Source organism: Danio aesculapii, chromosome 3 (genome assembly GCF_903798145.1).
Source record: "Danio aesculapii chromosome 3, fDanAes4.1, whole genome shotgun sequence".
In the NCBI taxonomy this organism is placed as follows: Eukaryota; Metazoa; Chordata; class Actinopteri; order Cypriniformes; family Danionidae; genus Danio; species Danio aesculapii.
The window spans coordinates 3119932-3136625 of record NC_079437.1 but is presented as its reverse complement, the minus strand read 5'-3'; the positions used below and the strand labels follow the sequence as shown (position 1 = coordinate 3136625).

Genomic DNA, 16694 nt, shown 5'->3' with positions numbered 1-16694 from the left:
GTTCTCAAGGTGAATACGTACCTTGACTCTAAGGGTCAAACAACAAAAAATAAGGTCAAGAATCTTGGTGTGACTCGAGTCAGATCTGAGTTTTAATAGTCATATCAAAGCAGTTAGTAAATCAGCATACTATCATCTCAAAAACATTGCAAGAGTTAGATGCTTTGTTTCCAGTGAAGACTTAGAGAAACTTGTTCATGCTTTTATCAGCAGCAGGGTGGATTACTGTAATGGCCTCCTCACTGGCCTTCCCAAAAAGACAGTCAGACAGTTGCAGCTCATCCAGAACGCTGCGGCCAGAATTCTGACCAGAACCAGGAAATCAGAGCACATCACACCTGTCCTCAGGTCTTTACACTGGCTCCCAGTTACATTCAGAATAGATTTTAAAGTATTAATACTGGTCTATAAATCACTAAATGGCCTAGGACCTCAATACATTACAGATATGCTCACTGAATACAAACCTAACGGATCACTCAGATCTTTAGGATCAAATAGATTAGAAATTCCAAGAGTTCAGTCAAAGCAGGGTGAATCGGCTTTCAGCTACTAACAGCGCCCCTCGCTGCTGGAATCAGCTTCCAGAAATGATCAGATGTGCTCCAACATTAGGCACATTCAAATCAAGACTGAAAACACATCTGTTTAGCTGTGCCTTTACTGAATGAGCACTGTGCTACGTTCGACAGATCGCACTATTATGTTTTTCTCTTCTTTTTCATTCTTTTATAACACATCTTATCTGTTTTTATGCTTATTTATTTTATAATTTTTTTTTACCATTTTTATTATTTGTTTTTATTTCTCTTATACTTGTTTCTTTTATTCCTGTTTATGTAAAGCACTTTGAATTGCCACTGTGTATGAAATGTGCTATATAAATAAACTAGCCTTGCCTTGCCTATAATTTCCAAATCCTTGAAGACATCTAAAGATAACAATGTTAGGATTATATGCTTTGTTCTAAATGTATAGAAACATTATAAATTAAATCTATATAAAAATAGATATGACACATTTTAAAATAAACACTATTTATTTATTTGTCTGCTGTAAGGCCTCTGCATTCTGGAAAACAATCAAAAAACAAAAACAATAATAAACATGTGAATGGCTAACTTGTAGTTGTCCCTGCAAATTACGATAAACAGCATTAACACGACAAACTCACTCATGCACTTTCCAATCTTCCAGCAAGTTTGTGTTTAATGTATATTAACACATCTATGTCTTTCTGCTGGGCGAATTAATTTATTTTCTTCTGCTACAAGCGCTCTGCATTCTGGGAAAAGCAATGGATTAATTTGTTGTTTACTTGTCTCTACATAATAAGTTGCATTCAAACTACCAACCACATTGTAACATGTTCCTGCTCCTGATTCAGTGGAGAGCTAGGAGTTTCCAACACAAGCAACCGTGATCTTTGATGACAAGATGAAGGCTTGCCTAATGATAAGTTGAAAAATGTTTGTACACTAGTACTATAATAAACTATACAACATAAGTGGAACGTTCCTTTAACAAGAAAACGGTCAAATTATAATATCAAGTTGTATAATATAAAGTATATAATACAGTTCACATCAATTTACAGGTGCATCTCAATGAATTACAGTGTCATCAGAAAAGTTGTAATAATTGTAGTTGTAATTTCAGTAATTCAATTAAAGAGCCCCTATTATACATGAAATAGGGTCATATTTAGGTTGTAAGGGTCTCCAACAACAGTCTAATATGCATGCAAGGTCAAAAAACACTTTGATGGTCTTATAATCTGCATTTATTTTTACCTAATTATCCCAGCGACTCCCATATGAATCGTTCAGCGATTCATTTGTTCCCAAACCCCTCCTTAGCGTGAAGCTAATCTGCGCTGATTGGACCGATGACAGCCTGCTGCGATTGGTCGACACGGACAAGGCTTCAGAATGAGACAGAGTGAAATGGCCAGCTGCTAATCAACAATATAAAAGTCACAGTGCATACACGCTTCATAGTGGATTTTGGCTGCCAGTGGGTGAATGTAAATACAGACGATGGACTAGAAAATACTGACGACTATTTTATTGAGCAAAAAGTCCAAGAACTGGCAAGGAGATCTCCTAGCCCGTCACAGTCTACCTGCTCTTTTCACTCACACACACAGGGCCGGCGCGTCCATAGAGGAGACCTAGGGCGGTAGAATAGAGAGGGAGCGGCGGCGTCGGCAACACCTCCCTCACTGCCCGTGTCCTCAGTTATATCCGCGAATACCCCCCCAGTCTTCAATTTCAACACACACATATTACATTCCTCCCCGAGGACACGACACACACGCCTAGAGCGCCAGTTCAGCTTGCTGGGTGCAAATTAGACACCTCACCTCGAACCTGAGCTGAACTATTTTGAAACTTGACCGTTGCATGTGTGTAGGAAAAGCTGACGATCCGTAAACAAAGCGGCACGCGTCGCGTTTTCAACGTGGCTTTACACGCGATATGAGAATATAAAGAGATAACCTGATACAGTACACACGGTTACAAGTAACAAAACACAACTAAATACATAATTTGCAAGCTAGAGTAAACGAGGCAACAATTTTAATCGCACGTACTTACACTTGTGAAATGGAGGAAAAAACTGATCCATATTCCACTGATCCATGTTCTGACAGTCTATACTGATCCTTCCTTTAACAAACTGATGAAGTCTTCTTTGTAGTTTCCAGATCCTCTCGATCTGCTCAAGGCTAGGCTATATTGCTGATGTTTCATCTTTGGGTGAACTGTCAATAATATCCATCTGCACAGCGTGATTTCATTCGACCGGTGTCTGTGAGTGTGTGACTTATTTTCTGTTAGTGGGCGGGGCCGCAGGTTTCAAATCTCCCGGGTTTGCACGAGCAACTACTTGTGTTTCATAGCCACGTCATCACGAAACACCTAATGACTCGTTATCAAGACGACTCGTTTGAAGCACTATGAGTCGACTCATAGATGAATCAATAGTTTTAAACACTGTACACTTACAGATTTAAGCCTTAGCTGGATATTTCACTTCACTTAGAGCTATGTTACACACTACATGGAAGAGCATTTTCAAAAACCCATAATATGGGCTCTTTAAAGAAGTGAAACTCAAATATAAATTCGTTAGACATAGACTGATATATTTCTGTTTATTTATTTTTATTTTGACGATTGTGGCTTACAGCTAATGAAATCTCAGAAAACTGCAATTTTACTCACAACCAATAAAAGAAAAAAGGATTTAACGTAGAAATCTTGGACTATGAATATGTACAGCACTCAATACTTGTTCAGGGCTATTTTGCATGAATTTCTCCAGCTATGTGACAGTTGGTGGCAATGCTGATGAAGCCCAGGTTTCATTAATAGCAGCCTTTAGCTCTTCTGTGTTGTTGAATTTGGGGTCTCATATCTTTCTCTTCACAACTGTTACATATTTGTGTTATTTGTGCTCTGTTAGTGTCTCTCTCTGCTCTCCCATATCTGCTTTCATTATTCACAGGTTCCGTTCATTGGTCTATTCAGCTGTCAGTCATTTCCTCCCCGGTTACGTCATTCTTACGTCACATCCAATAAGCAAAGACCACCCATCATAAAAGCGAGTGCCTGACCACTCACCAGCCCCTATTTTCCCTGCCTTCTCTTGTTTTCTTGTTCCGCTTGTTTGTGTTTATTGCGTTGCGTTTAGAAAAACCCTGTCTAACTGTGTATTTTGTTGTTGCCCATTTCTGTGTGCACGTTATCAGTCCGTTATTCGTCCATCATTCCATTTCTCCGTTTACGTTGTTTACGAGGCTTGAACAAAACGGACAGGTAAGAAGGTCACGTGACATACATTTTGCAACACTTAGGACTACTCTTCTGTATAGCTGTATTGTATTCTGTATTGCTGCTGTGGCTCGTTTGACCGAGAGCCGCTGGTGCCCCGGAGCAGAAGAGGGAAGAACGGAGAGAACGTCAGTGGTGGTGGAAACGCCGACCGGCGGACCGAACACTCACCTAGAAGGGCAGGTATTTTTCTTCCAGCTGTCCGGTGACAGTGTAGCAGGGTGGCTTTGAAGAGGAGTCTGCCTTCTTTCGCCTGCTTGGTTCTTACCTTGTGTACCACGACGCGGCGGCGTATGCCGTGAATGAGAGCCCGAAGCTCCATGCGAACCAGCACCAGGGTGGTGCTGGAGAGGCGGCAGGAGGCCGGCGGGGTTTCGGAGAGATAATCTAGGAACTGCGTGACGTTCTTCAGGTAGGGCTGCCTCTTGGGCTCGGCCATGCCCGTTTGGCCTAGCAGGGCAGACCAGGCTCGAATGCGCGCCGGCTGGTTGAGGAAGGACAAGGTTTCTGGGTCCGCGTGGCCTTTTGCTGTGTAGCCTAGGAAGGCCTTCCCAATTGGAAACCCTCAAACTCTTCCAAAAGCAAGCCTGCAGAACGGGGGCGAAAGTCAAAAGTCAGCCTTGATGACATACCCCCAGCAGCCCAAAAGAAAAGTGCCATAACCATACTCAACTTAAGGCGCGAGCGTGGTACGGGTACTTTGTTGGATCGTAGGCTTCCACAGGCCCGGAGGCTGCCCGGAGACCCCCATTGCGAGGGTCGGCGCACGGACACTCGGCTTACGGGCCGTCTGGTTCCCATTCCTCTTCGGAGGACGACGCCAGCCGAGACACCACGGGTACCGTCGGTTGAGTAGACTGCAACCACCGCAACTCTTGAGCCACTTTCCGACGCTTCGCTCGCCCCATGGCCTCTTTCCTGGCCGAGACGGAGAGCTTGGTGTGCTGCTTCAGGTGTCTGTCTAGGCGGGTCGGCGTCCTTCGACAGCCGGGCATGCCGTCTTCCGTGTGTCCACGCAGCCAGCGGCGAGCACCAGCAAAAGCTTCTTCTCGTCCGCGTTTGACACCTTGTGGACCGCGGACAGGTGCGGCGAGAGGCAGCTGTAGACGTTCAAGCAGAGTGCACATTCGGCCATGACCGTTCAAGACCAAGGCTGGAGGGAGAGAGACCCACACGCCGCGTGGAGCGGTTTAAAAGATGGCGGACGAGGCGTCCACTTCCGCGTCATTGACGCTGGTGACCCCTCCCCCTCTTAAAGGGGAAGACCGATACCTACGAGATCTCTTTGGTCCAACGTATATTTGGAAGCAGTTGTTACAACTTTTGGTGGATTTTTCTCCCGGGAACAACGCACCGTTTTCAGGCAGCCTTACTGTGCCAGCAGCGGGGACTCTTTTTTGCGCTGCTTTTTGATTCCCTTTTCCCACACAAAGTCATGGCATGAGCCCCTTCAAACACGCACGGTTTTGGGCAGCTTCAACTGCGCCAGCCGCGGGGGCTTTTGGCATAGCTTTTTAGTTCCCTTTTCTGCCCCCACAAAGGGATGGCATGAGCCCCGCCTGACACGCACCTTTTTGGGCAGCTTGGACTGCGCCAGCCGCGAGGGCTTTTTGCATAGCTTTTTAGTTCCCTTTTCTGCCCCCACAAAGGGATGGCATGAGCCCCACCGAACACGCACCGTTTTGGGCAGCTTGAACTGCGCCAGCCGCGGGGGCTTTATACAATGCTTTTTCCCACTTTCAAAGCGGTTCCGTAGAACCCCATCAAACACGCACTTTTTCGGGGCTGACCGCATCATGAACCGCAACCATCAAAAAGAGGGGGGCCAGACCGTAAGCCCAGACACCACTGACACCGGCTTGTTTTAGCTCGCCGGAGACTACTAATGGCCACCCTCCGCCACCACCACCCACCCCCACACACCTCCGGGGGAGAGGGGGAGGGGGGCTGGTGGAGCCGGGGGGGACCGCCGAGGGCCGGCAAGGATATACCCGAAGAGGTGGGCGGGCTTGCGGACGGGCGGGAGAGGCAGCACTGGTCACGCACACACAGGGGCTGGAGCCGGCGCCAGCCCGTACCCCACGCGGCCCCTGGGTTCGATTCACCACGCTGGAGACTCTACCGAGCCCACCAACCATCCCCAGTCCTTGTCCAGGGCGAGGGGGGCGTGGACTGAGAATCAGCAGGGGGGGGACAAAGCACAGGGGGTCAGGCGGGCGGGCTGGCAGAGTTGCGGACATGCTCTTGGCCAAAACCAGACGGGCCATTTGAGTTTTTTCTCCCACAGATAGAGCCGGGAAAGGGGGGGGGGGTGAGGCCGACCCACCTATGTTGGGGGTTGGGGGGGGGGTGGTTGCTGGGCGGGGGCCCAACTCATGGGGTGTCAAACGAGCTCCTATCGATCAGCGTACTGGTCTAGGTGCGAAACCGTCAAAACCTAAGTCCACTTTTTCCCAGCCGCGAGACCGTCAGAACCTAAGTCCACTTTTTCTCGCCTGCTCCGAAAACCTGATGGCAGGTCAGAGACCCACGCCCTTCTCCGGGGCAAGCACCGGGCCCAAAGGGACTTCTAGTTTGACACCTGCTCTCCAGCAGTGCGCTGGCACCCCACACTTAAGCCAGGAACATTGACTTAGTCAGTAACACTCACTAGGCAGACGTGCCATTGGTGACCCCCCTGGATGTGGGGCACCACCCTCTCCACCACCTTGTCGTACTGTGGTACAGATAGCTCGGATGCACCAGCCTTTTCCAGTTCCACCACCCGGGGCAGTGCTCAATTTGTTGAGGTGGCTGGGGTGCACCAGCGGCACGTAGTTCCAGGGGCATTCAATATGGGTGTTTTGTGTTTGCCTTCCTCCAGTGCCGGAGGTTCGCCCCCCCCCAAGGCCTAGCTGGATCGGGGCACTGTCTCTGGGCAAGCTTTTAATGACTGAACCGCTTGGTTGAGGCGGGACCCCCACGCCCCCAAGGCCATTGGCGCTGGCCTGGATCAGGGCACTGTCTCTGGGCAAGCTTTTAATGACTGAACCGCTTGGTTGAGGCGGGACCCCCACGCCCCCCAAGGCCAACATCGCAGGCCGGGATCGGGGCACTGTCTCTGGGCAAACCTTTAATGCCTGAACCGCTTGGGTGAGGCGGGACCCCCGCCCCCCAAGGCCAACAGCGCAGGCTGGGATCGGGGCACTGTCTCTGGGCAAGCTTTTAATGACTGAACCGCTTGGTTGAGGCGGGACCCCCACGCCCCCAAGGCCAATGGCGCTGGCCGGGATCGGGGCACTTTTGGCCATTGACTCCCTGGTTCCCTTAACCGCAACGCCGCTAAAACCTAAGTCCACTTTTTCTAACCTTCGCCGAAAACCTGATGGCAGGTCAGAGACAATCAGCGGCGCACACGCACCTCCAGGCGCGGGACGTTCCGGAAAAGGGGTCTCCTGTCGGGCATGGCTTGGCGGGCTGGGGCCTGGGTCTAATCAACTACACCTGTGAGCCTCGCCATCGTTGCCACCGGCCGTCTGGCCCTTAGCAAGACCCACCACCCCTTTTTTACTTCCTTACGTTATGGCACTTAATAGTATAGTTTAAAGTTTAAATGTTTAATGGCAATAAAATACATTTTACACTCCCCCAATCACCATCATGAACAGCACAGTGGCTGCAGTAGAGTCATTCAGGTTCCTGGGCACCACCATCTCTCAGGATCTGAAGTGGGACATTCATATAGACTCTATTGTGAAGAAAGGCCAGCAGAGACTGTACTTCCTTCGTCAGCTGAGGAAGTTCAACCTGCCACAGGAGCTGCTCGTACAGTTCTACTCAGCTATCATCCAATCCATCCTCTGCACTTCAATCACCGTCTGGTTCGGCTCAGCTGCCAAAACCGACCTCCGTAGACTACAGCGAATAGTCCGGACTGCTGAACGAATCACTGGCACAACCCTTCCTACACTTCAAGAACTGTACTCTTCCAGAGTGAGTAAAAGGGCTCGCAAAATCACTCTGGACGCCTCACACCCAGCACACTACCTGTTCGAACTGTTACCGTCTGGTTGGCGCTTCAGAGCACCAAGCACAAAAACAGCCAGACACAGGAAAAGTTTCTTTCCTCAGGCTGTCTAGGCTGAACAGTTAAATATTCCCCTACTGTGCAACAAATATGTGCAATACTTTCTCATACGCACTTGTACACAGCACCTTATATCAATATACAATGCAATACCTTCTACATTCGCACTTGTACACAGCACCTTATAACCTGTATATTTATAACAATCTGTACATACAACTCAACATCCAGGTTTCTTGACTAACCACATCTGTTTAATGTTTATCTTTTTTTTCATATTTATTTTGTGTTGTCACTTGTCACTTTATGTACACTGGAAGCTTCTGTAGCCAAAACAAATTCCTTGTGTGTGTGAAGCACACTTGGCAATAAAACTGATTCTGATTCTAAATATACCCTTTTCACGACACTAGACAAACTAAGAATGCATGAATTGTTTCATGTATGTCTAAAATAGTCCTGTTTGGCGTCATTCTTCTCCATACATAATTCTACAACTCATGATCTAGAACATAGGATGATGACTTGTATGCTTGGTGTAGTTTCAAACCATGAGTTAAAGTTTTGTCTGTTTGTCTTGTCACTGTATGCACCAGCGAGGAGAACAAAGAAAGTTTCCAGCTCGACTGTTTCTCTCATGTCATTGGTCAGTTAGGAGAGACTGGGAGTCACCTGACCAATGTCTTTAAATACCTCCTACACCCATCAAACCATTGCAGAAAGTTCTCGGCAGAAGGTCTCCGAAGAAGTGCCTCTAACGGGGCAGACCACATTACTGTACTCATGTGACTCGCAGAAGTCCACGTTTCTTATTTCTGGCAAATTAAACTCAGTTTAAAGTTGTGTCTCGCATATCCTCCTATCTGTATCGCAAGCTCCATGCATCAAGAAAGAACTTTTTTAAAAGACTCCATCTTCCACGCATCAGACAAACTCGCACAACGAGAGAAAGAGACTGATCGTCTAAATCCAGGTATTTAGTCGTGCGTTAAGGCTGTACCCCGTTATCAAAAAGGTGTTTTTATAATCTTGGTGGTTCTTAATAGCTGTGTGGAACTGAGCTAGATTTGCCATTCCTTTATCTAAACTCTTCATTTCCTTGTTTTCTATGTTTATTCATAATTAATAATAACTCATTATTATTGATCAAAATACTCAAAAACTGAGCTAATTTCACAACACGTGTCTGAATTAATTATCTAAAGAGAAACAAAGCAGTTTTAACAACAGTTTTGTTAAGACTATGGTGACCTTACACCTTTGAGGTTACAAGGGTTCACTGTAGTGTGAATCTTCTCATGTTTTTTCAGATTCCTTGAATCACTGAATCTCTTGTCGCAGTGTGAACACTTGTAAGGTTTCTCTCCAGTGTGAGTCCTCTCATGTGTTTTCAGGCTTTCTAACAGTCTGAATCTCTTGTCGCAGTGTGAACACTTGTAAGGTTTCTCTCCAGTGTGAATCCTCTCATGTGTTTTCAGGATTCTTGACTGACTGAATCTCTTGTCACAGTGTGAACAGGTGTAAGGTTTCTCTCCAGTGTGAATCCTCTCATGTGTTTTCAGGCTTTCTAAATGTCTGAATCTCTTGTCACAGTGTGAACACTTGTAAGGTTTCTCTCCAGTGTGAGTTCTCTCATGTATTTTCAATTTTACAGCCGTAATAAAGGTCTTCTCACACTCAAAGCACATATACTCTTTCACACCGGTGTGGATCTTCTGATGATTTCTTAAACCATTTTGATGTCTGAAACTCTTTCCACACACAGAGCATGAATAAAGCTTCTCCTTTGTATGAACTTGATGGTGTCTCTTCAGCTCTGAACCCCTCAAAAATGTTTTGCTGCATTGATCACATTTGTGTGTTTTCTCTCCAGTGTGGGTCAACATGTGTATACGAACGTTTGATGGGTTTCTGAAACTCGTCCCACACTGAGAACATGTGAATGGTTTCTCTCCGGTGTGGATCCTCATGTGATTTCTGAGACTCCGTTTGTTTCCCAGACTTATTCCACACTGAGTGCAGGTGACGCATTTCTTGCCTTTTCTCTTCAGTGAGTGTTTATTTTCTATGATTTTCTCATGACGGTGTGTCTCCTCCATCAGGCCTGAAAAAAAAAAAAAAAAAAAAAACTGCCTTTAAAATTAACTATTTAAGAAAGTGAAAGTTTCGTTTATGATCACTTTTGGTATATTTTTGTAAATTTCATTTCACAAGCATGATACACTGATCTTCATTCATTTATTCATATTTTTTTCAGCTTAGTCCCTTTATTAATCCGGGGTCGCCACAACAGAATCAATCGCCAACTTATCCAGCATATATTTTATGCAGTGGATGCTCTTCCAGCTGCAACCCATCTCTGGGAAACATCCATACACACTCATTCCCACACACATACACTACGGACAATTTAGCCTACCCAATTCACCTGTACCGCATGTCTTTAGACTGTGGGGGAAACCGGAGCACCCGGAAGAAATCTACGTGAACGCGGGGAGAACATGCAAACTCCACACAGAAATGCCAACTGACTCTGTCGAGGCTCGAACCAGCAACCTTCTTGCTGTGAGACAACAGCACTACCTACTGTGCCACCCTGTCACCCTACGCTGATCTTCCAATCATTAATTTTAAAACACTTGTTGTATAAAATCAACCGTATTACCATTTGGTCATTAACTTTAGATGCTTTTATACATATTTGGACAATGCATTGATAAATAATGTGTCACTTTAAAGTGGTGGATTTACAATCCCTCCTCTTTTTTAATATTAAAGTTATGAACGATGTTTGTTTTTCAGATCTGAGGAGCGACTGATGCTCTGACTGAATGCTGTCATGAATGCAGAAATGATGCAAGCCCAGATTCCAGAGAACAAATCTGCACTTATTTCATAAAGTTTCATCAGGAGATCCAGAATTTGATGTTTTGTCCTATTCTGAGTTCATGTCAGTTTAAGTTTGCTTGTGTGAACGTATTAAGCATTCACAGATCGGATATCAATTTGATGCCGCCTATTTTGCTGGATCAGGTATCAGACAAATCGATCCAAATCCGATCTTGCGCGTGCGCTATATCCTGTGTAATTTATAAGCCAACAAAAGCCATGCAAGTAGCCTATTATAAGCACTAGAAAGTTGTCATGTAAGCCGACTACATCTCAAATGTTCTGAAGCCATTTTATAGTTTAAAGGGCCATGAAACCCCTCGTTTCAGCAGGGTGTTTTCACACCTCTAGTTTGGAAAAAAGTCAGGAATGTGTGTGTGTCTAGCTCTGTTAAGGTGGGAGTGTCGGGGGAGGAAAAAGGGGAAGGGTTTGAATAAAAATGGGAGTTTCTATTTGGGCACGCGCTGATTTTCACTGAGGCAAAACAAACACACACAGAGGGGGGAAAGACAGTGACTGGATTTAATGACGGTGTAATGTTCGACACTACACGTCGTATAAGAGAAAAAAAACCTCTGCACTTCTCGATAACTCAGATGCACTCAGTAGGTCAGAAAGCCGTGGGTGTGTAAACAATCCTGTCACAAAATGCGGCGTAAATTAAACACGATGGTCGGCAATAGTTTGACTGCAGTGTTCACGTTTACACTCGGAGAGCAGCATTTACAGCGGATCTTTCAGTCTATAATATTGTAGTGATATTAACATAAACTAAGTAACTTAGAAATCATTTTGACTAAGGTCTGTCTGTAAACACTGAAAGAGTACTGCTGATCTCCAAACAATTCTTATTCTTTTCCCACTTCTTTTGGCAACACAAAGTGGCATCTCTCTGCCGTCTGAACACTGGTTCAGGTACAAACAGTCTTCGAAGCTATCATGCATATTAGTAAAGTTGCACCGCATACACAATAGAGCGTGCTGATTGGTTTGAACTAAGTCTTACTCATGCATTAATGCAGCACACTCAGAGACGTCATAAGGTACTCCCAGGTACAGACGTCCAGTCTACATGCTGGAATAAATGCTAATATCTCATGGCCGTGACGCAGCTTCAAACATTTGTTTCAAACCGGAAATAGGAATTTGCTTGAAATAACGCAAAAACAACCAATTTTCTCTTTTTAGTGAAATATGTGTGTCCTAACAGTGTTTTAGCAGTGTGGGACACATATAGGACTGTCAACAGCTCAAAACATGTGTTTTGGTGTTTCGTGACCCTTTAATGTGAAGCACAGATGAATATTCAAGTGGTTAAATTCATGTTCAGTTTAGCGCTTCCCTCTGCTGCTCCTGTCTATCATTCTCCATTCATTCACTATTCAAACTGTTTGCCGCGTTTATGACAACATGATAAACTTTCTCCAAGACTATTTGTTCCTGTTAGTTTAAATAATCAGTGGACAAATGCATTTAGCATTTAATGGGTTCATTTTGACCAGCAACCAGGAGTTCATTGCTGTTTCTAAATCCTGCTGTGCTGTGCGTTAGACCAGCAGATAGCATTCGCAACACTGGAGTAGAGAGAGTTATTACTTGCTCTTCACACACGAAGTAGGCCTACCTGAAATTTTAAACTAGAAAAGGCTCAATAATGCATATGACAGATTCTCAACGCACTCAAATTTCCCTTTTTTCCTGTGATGCATCAAACACTTCATTCACGCACCGGCTGCACAGACACGATGTGCATTGCTTCGTAAGATTATTCTCACAATGAGTCTCTGTTCTCTCATCCTTCTGAGCGAGATTATTCTTCTGAGGGGAATACTTTCACTGCTGTGAATAGTTTGTAAAGCCTGCCTCATTGTGGTCAAAGTACAGTGCATCCAGAAAGTGTGCACAGCGCTTCGCTTTTTCTACATTTTGTGTTACAGCCATATTCCAAAATGGATTAAATTTATTTATTTCCTCAACATTCTGCACACAATACACCATAATGACAATGTGAAAAAGTTTTTGTAATTTTTGCAAATTTATTAAAAATAAAAAACCTGAAGAATCTCATGTACATCAGTATTCACAGCCATTGCTCAATACTTTTTTGATGCACCTTTGGCAGCAATTACAGCCTCAAGTCTTTTTGAATATAATGCCACGAGCTTGGCACACCTGTCTTTGGGAATTTTTGAATTTAAGATGAAATCAAGAATCTTTGCAGTACCTCTCAAACTCTATCAGGTTGGATGGGAAGCAACGATGTACAGCCATTTTTATATCTCTCCAGAGATATTCAATAGGGTTTAGGTCTGAGCTCTGGCTGGGCCACTCAAGGACATTCACCGAGTTGTCGTGAAGCCACTCCATTGATATTTTGGCGGTGTGCTTTGGGTCATTGACTTGCTGGTAGATGAGCCATCGCCCCAGTCAAGAGCACTCTGAAGCAGGTTTTCATTCAGGATGTCTCTGTACATTGCTACATTCATCTTTCCCTCTATCCTGACTAGTCTTCCAGTTTCTGCTGCCACCACCATGCTTTACTGTAGAGATGGTATTAGTACTCTAAACATAACGCCTGGCATTCACTCCAAAGAGTTAAATTTTAGTCTCATCAGACCAAAGAATTTTGTTTGGCCTGCCCCGGTTGGAAGAGGTGTGCCAGAGCGCGGTTCACTTGTGCTTTGGCGTGGTCTCCACTTTCCTTCCTAATCTGCAACTGCCTCTCTGGCTATACCACTAACTGTGCCCTCTCTCTCTCTCTCTCTCTCAAAAAAACAAAAAAAAACATTACTAATGCTTTGCTTCTTAGACTTTACACACCTGAAACTTGTCTATAGCACTTGTTCACTGCTGCTCTTATATTTGTGTAAATTGCTTCCTTGTCCTCATTTGTAAGTCGCTTTGGATAAAAGCGTCTGCTAAATGACTAAATGTAAATGTAAAATGGCATGGTATGCTTGTTTGTGAGTGCAAAACACGCCTGAGCCCGAAACTGAAAGCGAGATGTGACTTTTAAGGGACTGTTTGATATGGAATAATTAATCACTAGTACTGTTAAATAAATGCACACTGTCTTAAAGACACAAACCCCTCACTGCACGACAGCTCCACCTTCAGCAAACCTCCTAATTCCTGCAGCACGAGGACTTTATGATTGTTTATGAGTGTCAAAAGTGGCTGATCTGTTTGGCAAATAATTTGACAGCGTCACAGCATATCAAACGACTAAACCAATATAACTAAAGAAATCTCCACTGTGCTGAGCGAGCCGTCAGGGGGACAAGCGTCTTCTCCCTCGATCTCTCAGCATAGATGTCCGGCCAGCTCTAGAAGAGTCCTAATGGTTCCAAACATCCTCCACTTACGGATGATGGAGGCCACTGTGCTCAATGGAACTTTTAGAGCAGCAGAAATTTTTGTGTAACCTTTTCCAGCTTTGTGCCTTGAGACAATCCTGTCTCTGAGGTCTACAGACAATTCCTTTGTCTTCATGCTTGGTTTGTGCTCTGACTTGCCCTGTCAACCCTGGGACCTTATATAGACAAGTGTATGCCTTTTCAAATCATGTCCAATCAACTGATCTGACCACAGGTGAACTCCAATGAAGCTGCTGAAACATCTCAAGAATGATCAGTGGAAGCAGAATGTACAGCAAAGGCTGTGAATACTGATGAACATGTGTGTTCGGGTTTTTTATTTTTAATAACTTTGCAACAATTTCCAAAACTCTTTTTTTCACATTGTCATTATGGGGGATTGTGTGTAGAATTTTGAGGAAATAAATGAATTTAATCCATTTTGGAATAAGGCTGTAACGTATAAATGAGGAAAAAGTGAAGCGCTGTGAACACTTTCCAGATGCACTGTAGATGATTGAATTATTAAAAATGAAACTGACAGTGCAATATGGATTGTCAATAACAGAACATGATTTAGCCTAATAATGGCTACTCTGAAACTGAGATTATTTCACTGTCATTAATATTTTATTCAACAGACCAAGTTGTGTTTTGGCGCTGAAGCATATAAGTGGACCTTGTTTTAGGTCGAGTTTAGACAAGGGAATGTTTATTAAGTAAAACTGGCCTCCGACAGTTTAGTCTGCATCAAACCAGTAAAAAAAAAAAAAAAAAAAAATCAGGCTGGCTAAAAGGCTGGTTATTTTACCAATGACTAGGGTCAATAGTGGCAGTCTATTACAGATTTCAAAGACTAATCTTAATATTAAAAAAGGAAACATAAGCTGGACCACAACAGATCAATGTCATAACGAATGCTCAAATAACGTAGCCTAGTTTATTAGGTCTGTTATTTTACTAAGGAAGATCTATCATTTGAGTTTATCACCAGATTAATTGAATATTTTTACTCGATTACGGTTAATAAACGGATATTTTATTTACATATTTTATGTTTTTTGTCCTCATAGTTCACTGACAAGTTTTGTACAGTAAATATGCTCACACATTACAAGTGAGAGGTTTTGAATGTAGGGTGGATTACTTGATTTTAAAATAATTGAAGTAAACACACTATCTACTATCTGTGATTATTTATTGAACATCAACGCTGAAAAACTGAAACTAAAACACATTGCCTAAAATGTGGCTCTCTGCACCGCACACTCTTATCACCGCTACCAAGCCGACCAATAACAATGCGTGCACAACTGAATTTTTTTGAGTGGTGCGCGGGTATGCGAAGGCTGTGCTGGACTGTACACGTGCCCATGGCAGATATATAATATTAAAATAATATAATAACTATAAATCATCAGCCTTAACAGTGCGGGGTCACGTGACTCCACACACGGTAGGGAAAGTAATTGAAAAAATTGACCTGGAAACATTTGATTGATTATAGGTTCTGAATGTCGATTACTTTTCGATTAATCGCCCAGCACTAGGCATCACCATCAGCACTGGTTTGGCATCATCTGAGTCAAACTGTGACCAGCAATATTCCTCTTTTCACTCCTTTCTTCAAGATACATCTGTAGTTGCACGTGTTACCGCCCGGCGAGAAAACAAATACGTGTTGCACATAGGCATGGGCCGGTATAAAATTCTGATGGTATGATAACCTTGGATAAAAATATCACGGTATTGTGATTACAGCTTTAAAATATATTCTTTTTAAATGTCTGGGTAAAAACAAAACATTTTCCCTCTTTGAAAAAAAATATTTTGGAGCAGTAAACATGTCAGGCTAAATAATTAAATTGAATCACTGACTTCTGCTGTCTTCATCAAATCTTACACACCTTGAGAACGGTATTACAGAAAATCTCTAAACCTTGACTTTTCCAAAGCGTGGTAATACCTTAAAACAATTATCGTCCCATGCCTAAGTTGCACATTTATGCAGCAAAACCTAAAAAACACAAAATAAAAAGATGATATATTTTAACCGTTTAGCTGATAACATAATTATTTTTGCTGTGCAAAATGGATAAACCACTGAGCAAACTTTGATTCTTGCTCAAAATGATAATAAAATGAACAAGAAAAACACAATGAGCTGCTGTCTATATATTTTGTGAATTACGGCTTGTTATTATACAAACAACTTTTACAGCACATTAATAAATAATTATTTTTAGCTTTCAATTTTACAGCCTTTTTAACACAAAACAATGCATGATCCATGAGTTAACGAACAGAGATTTAACATGAACTAACGTTGTTTAACTTAAACAATGTTAACAAAGATGGATGATTACCGTAATGAATGTATTACTGATTGTTCATTTTAGTAAACACAATAAATGAAATAAATTATTTTAATGTTATCCATAACTCTACACTTTTGATTAACAGAATTACATGACTAGCACATGAGAAATACTACAGTAATTTATAGTAAATACTAAAGTGTTTTTCAACCATACTGTAACAAAG

General features: G+C 43.4%; 1 protein-coding gene across 1 annotated transcript in view; it reads right to left on the bottom strand.

The window, feature by feature from the left end:
- Nucleotides 1-6223: 6223 nt before the first annotated feature.
- LOC130220670 (gastrula zinc finger protein XlCGF17.1-like) overlaps nt 6224-16694 on the bottom strand; it is an 11375-nt gene continuing 904 nt past the window's right edge. The window contains exon 2 of the mRNA XM_056452888.1: nt 6224-10009. Coding sequence (XP_056308863.1) covers nt 9147-10004 — 858 coding nt within the window. The 5' untranslated portion in view covers nt 10005-10009 and the 3' untranslated portion in view covers nt 6224-9146. The remainder of the gene's footprint in view (nt 10010-16694) is intronic.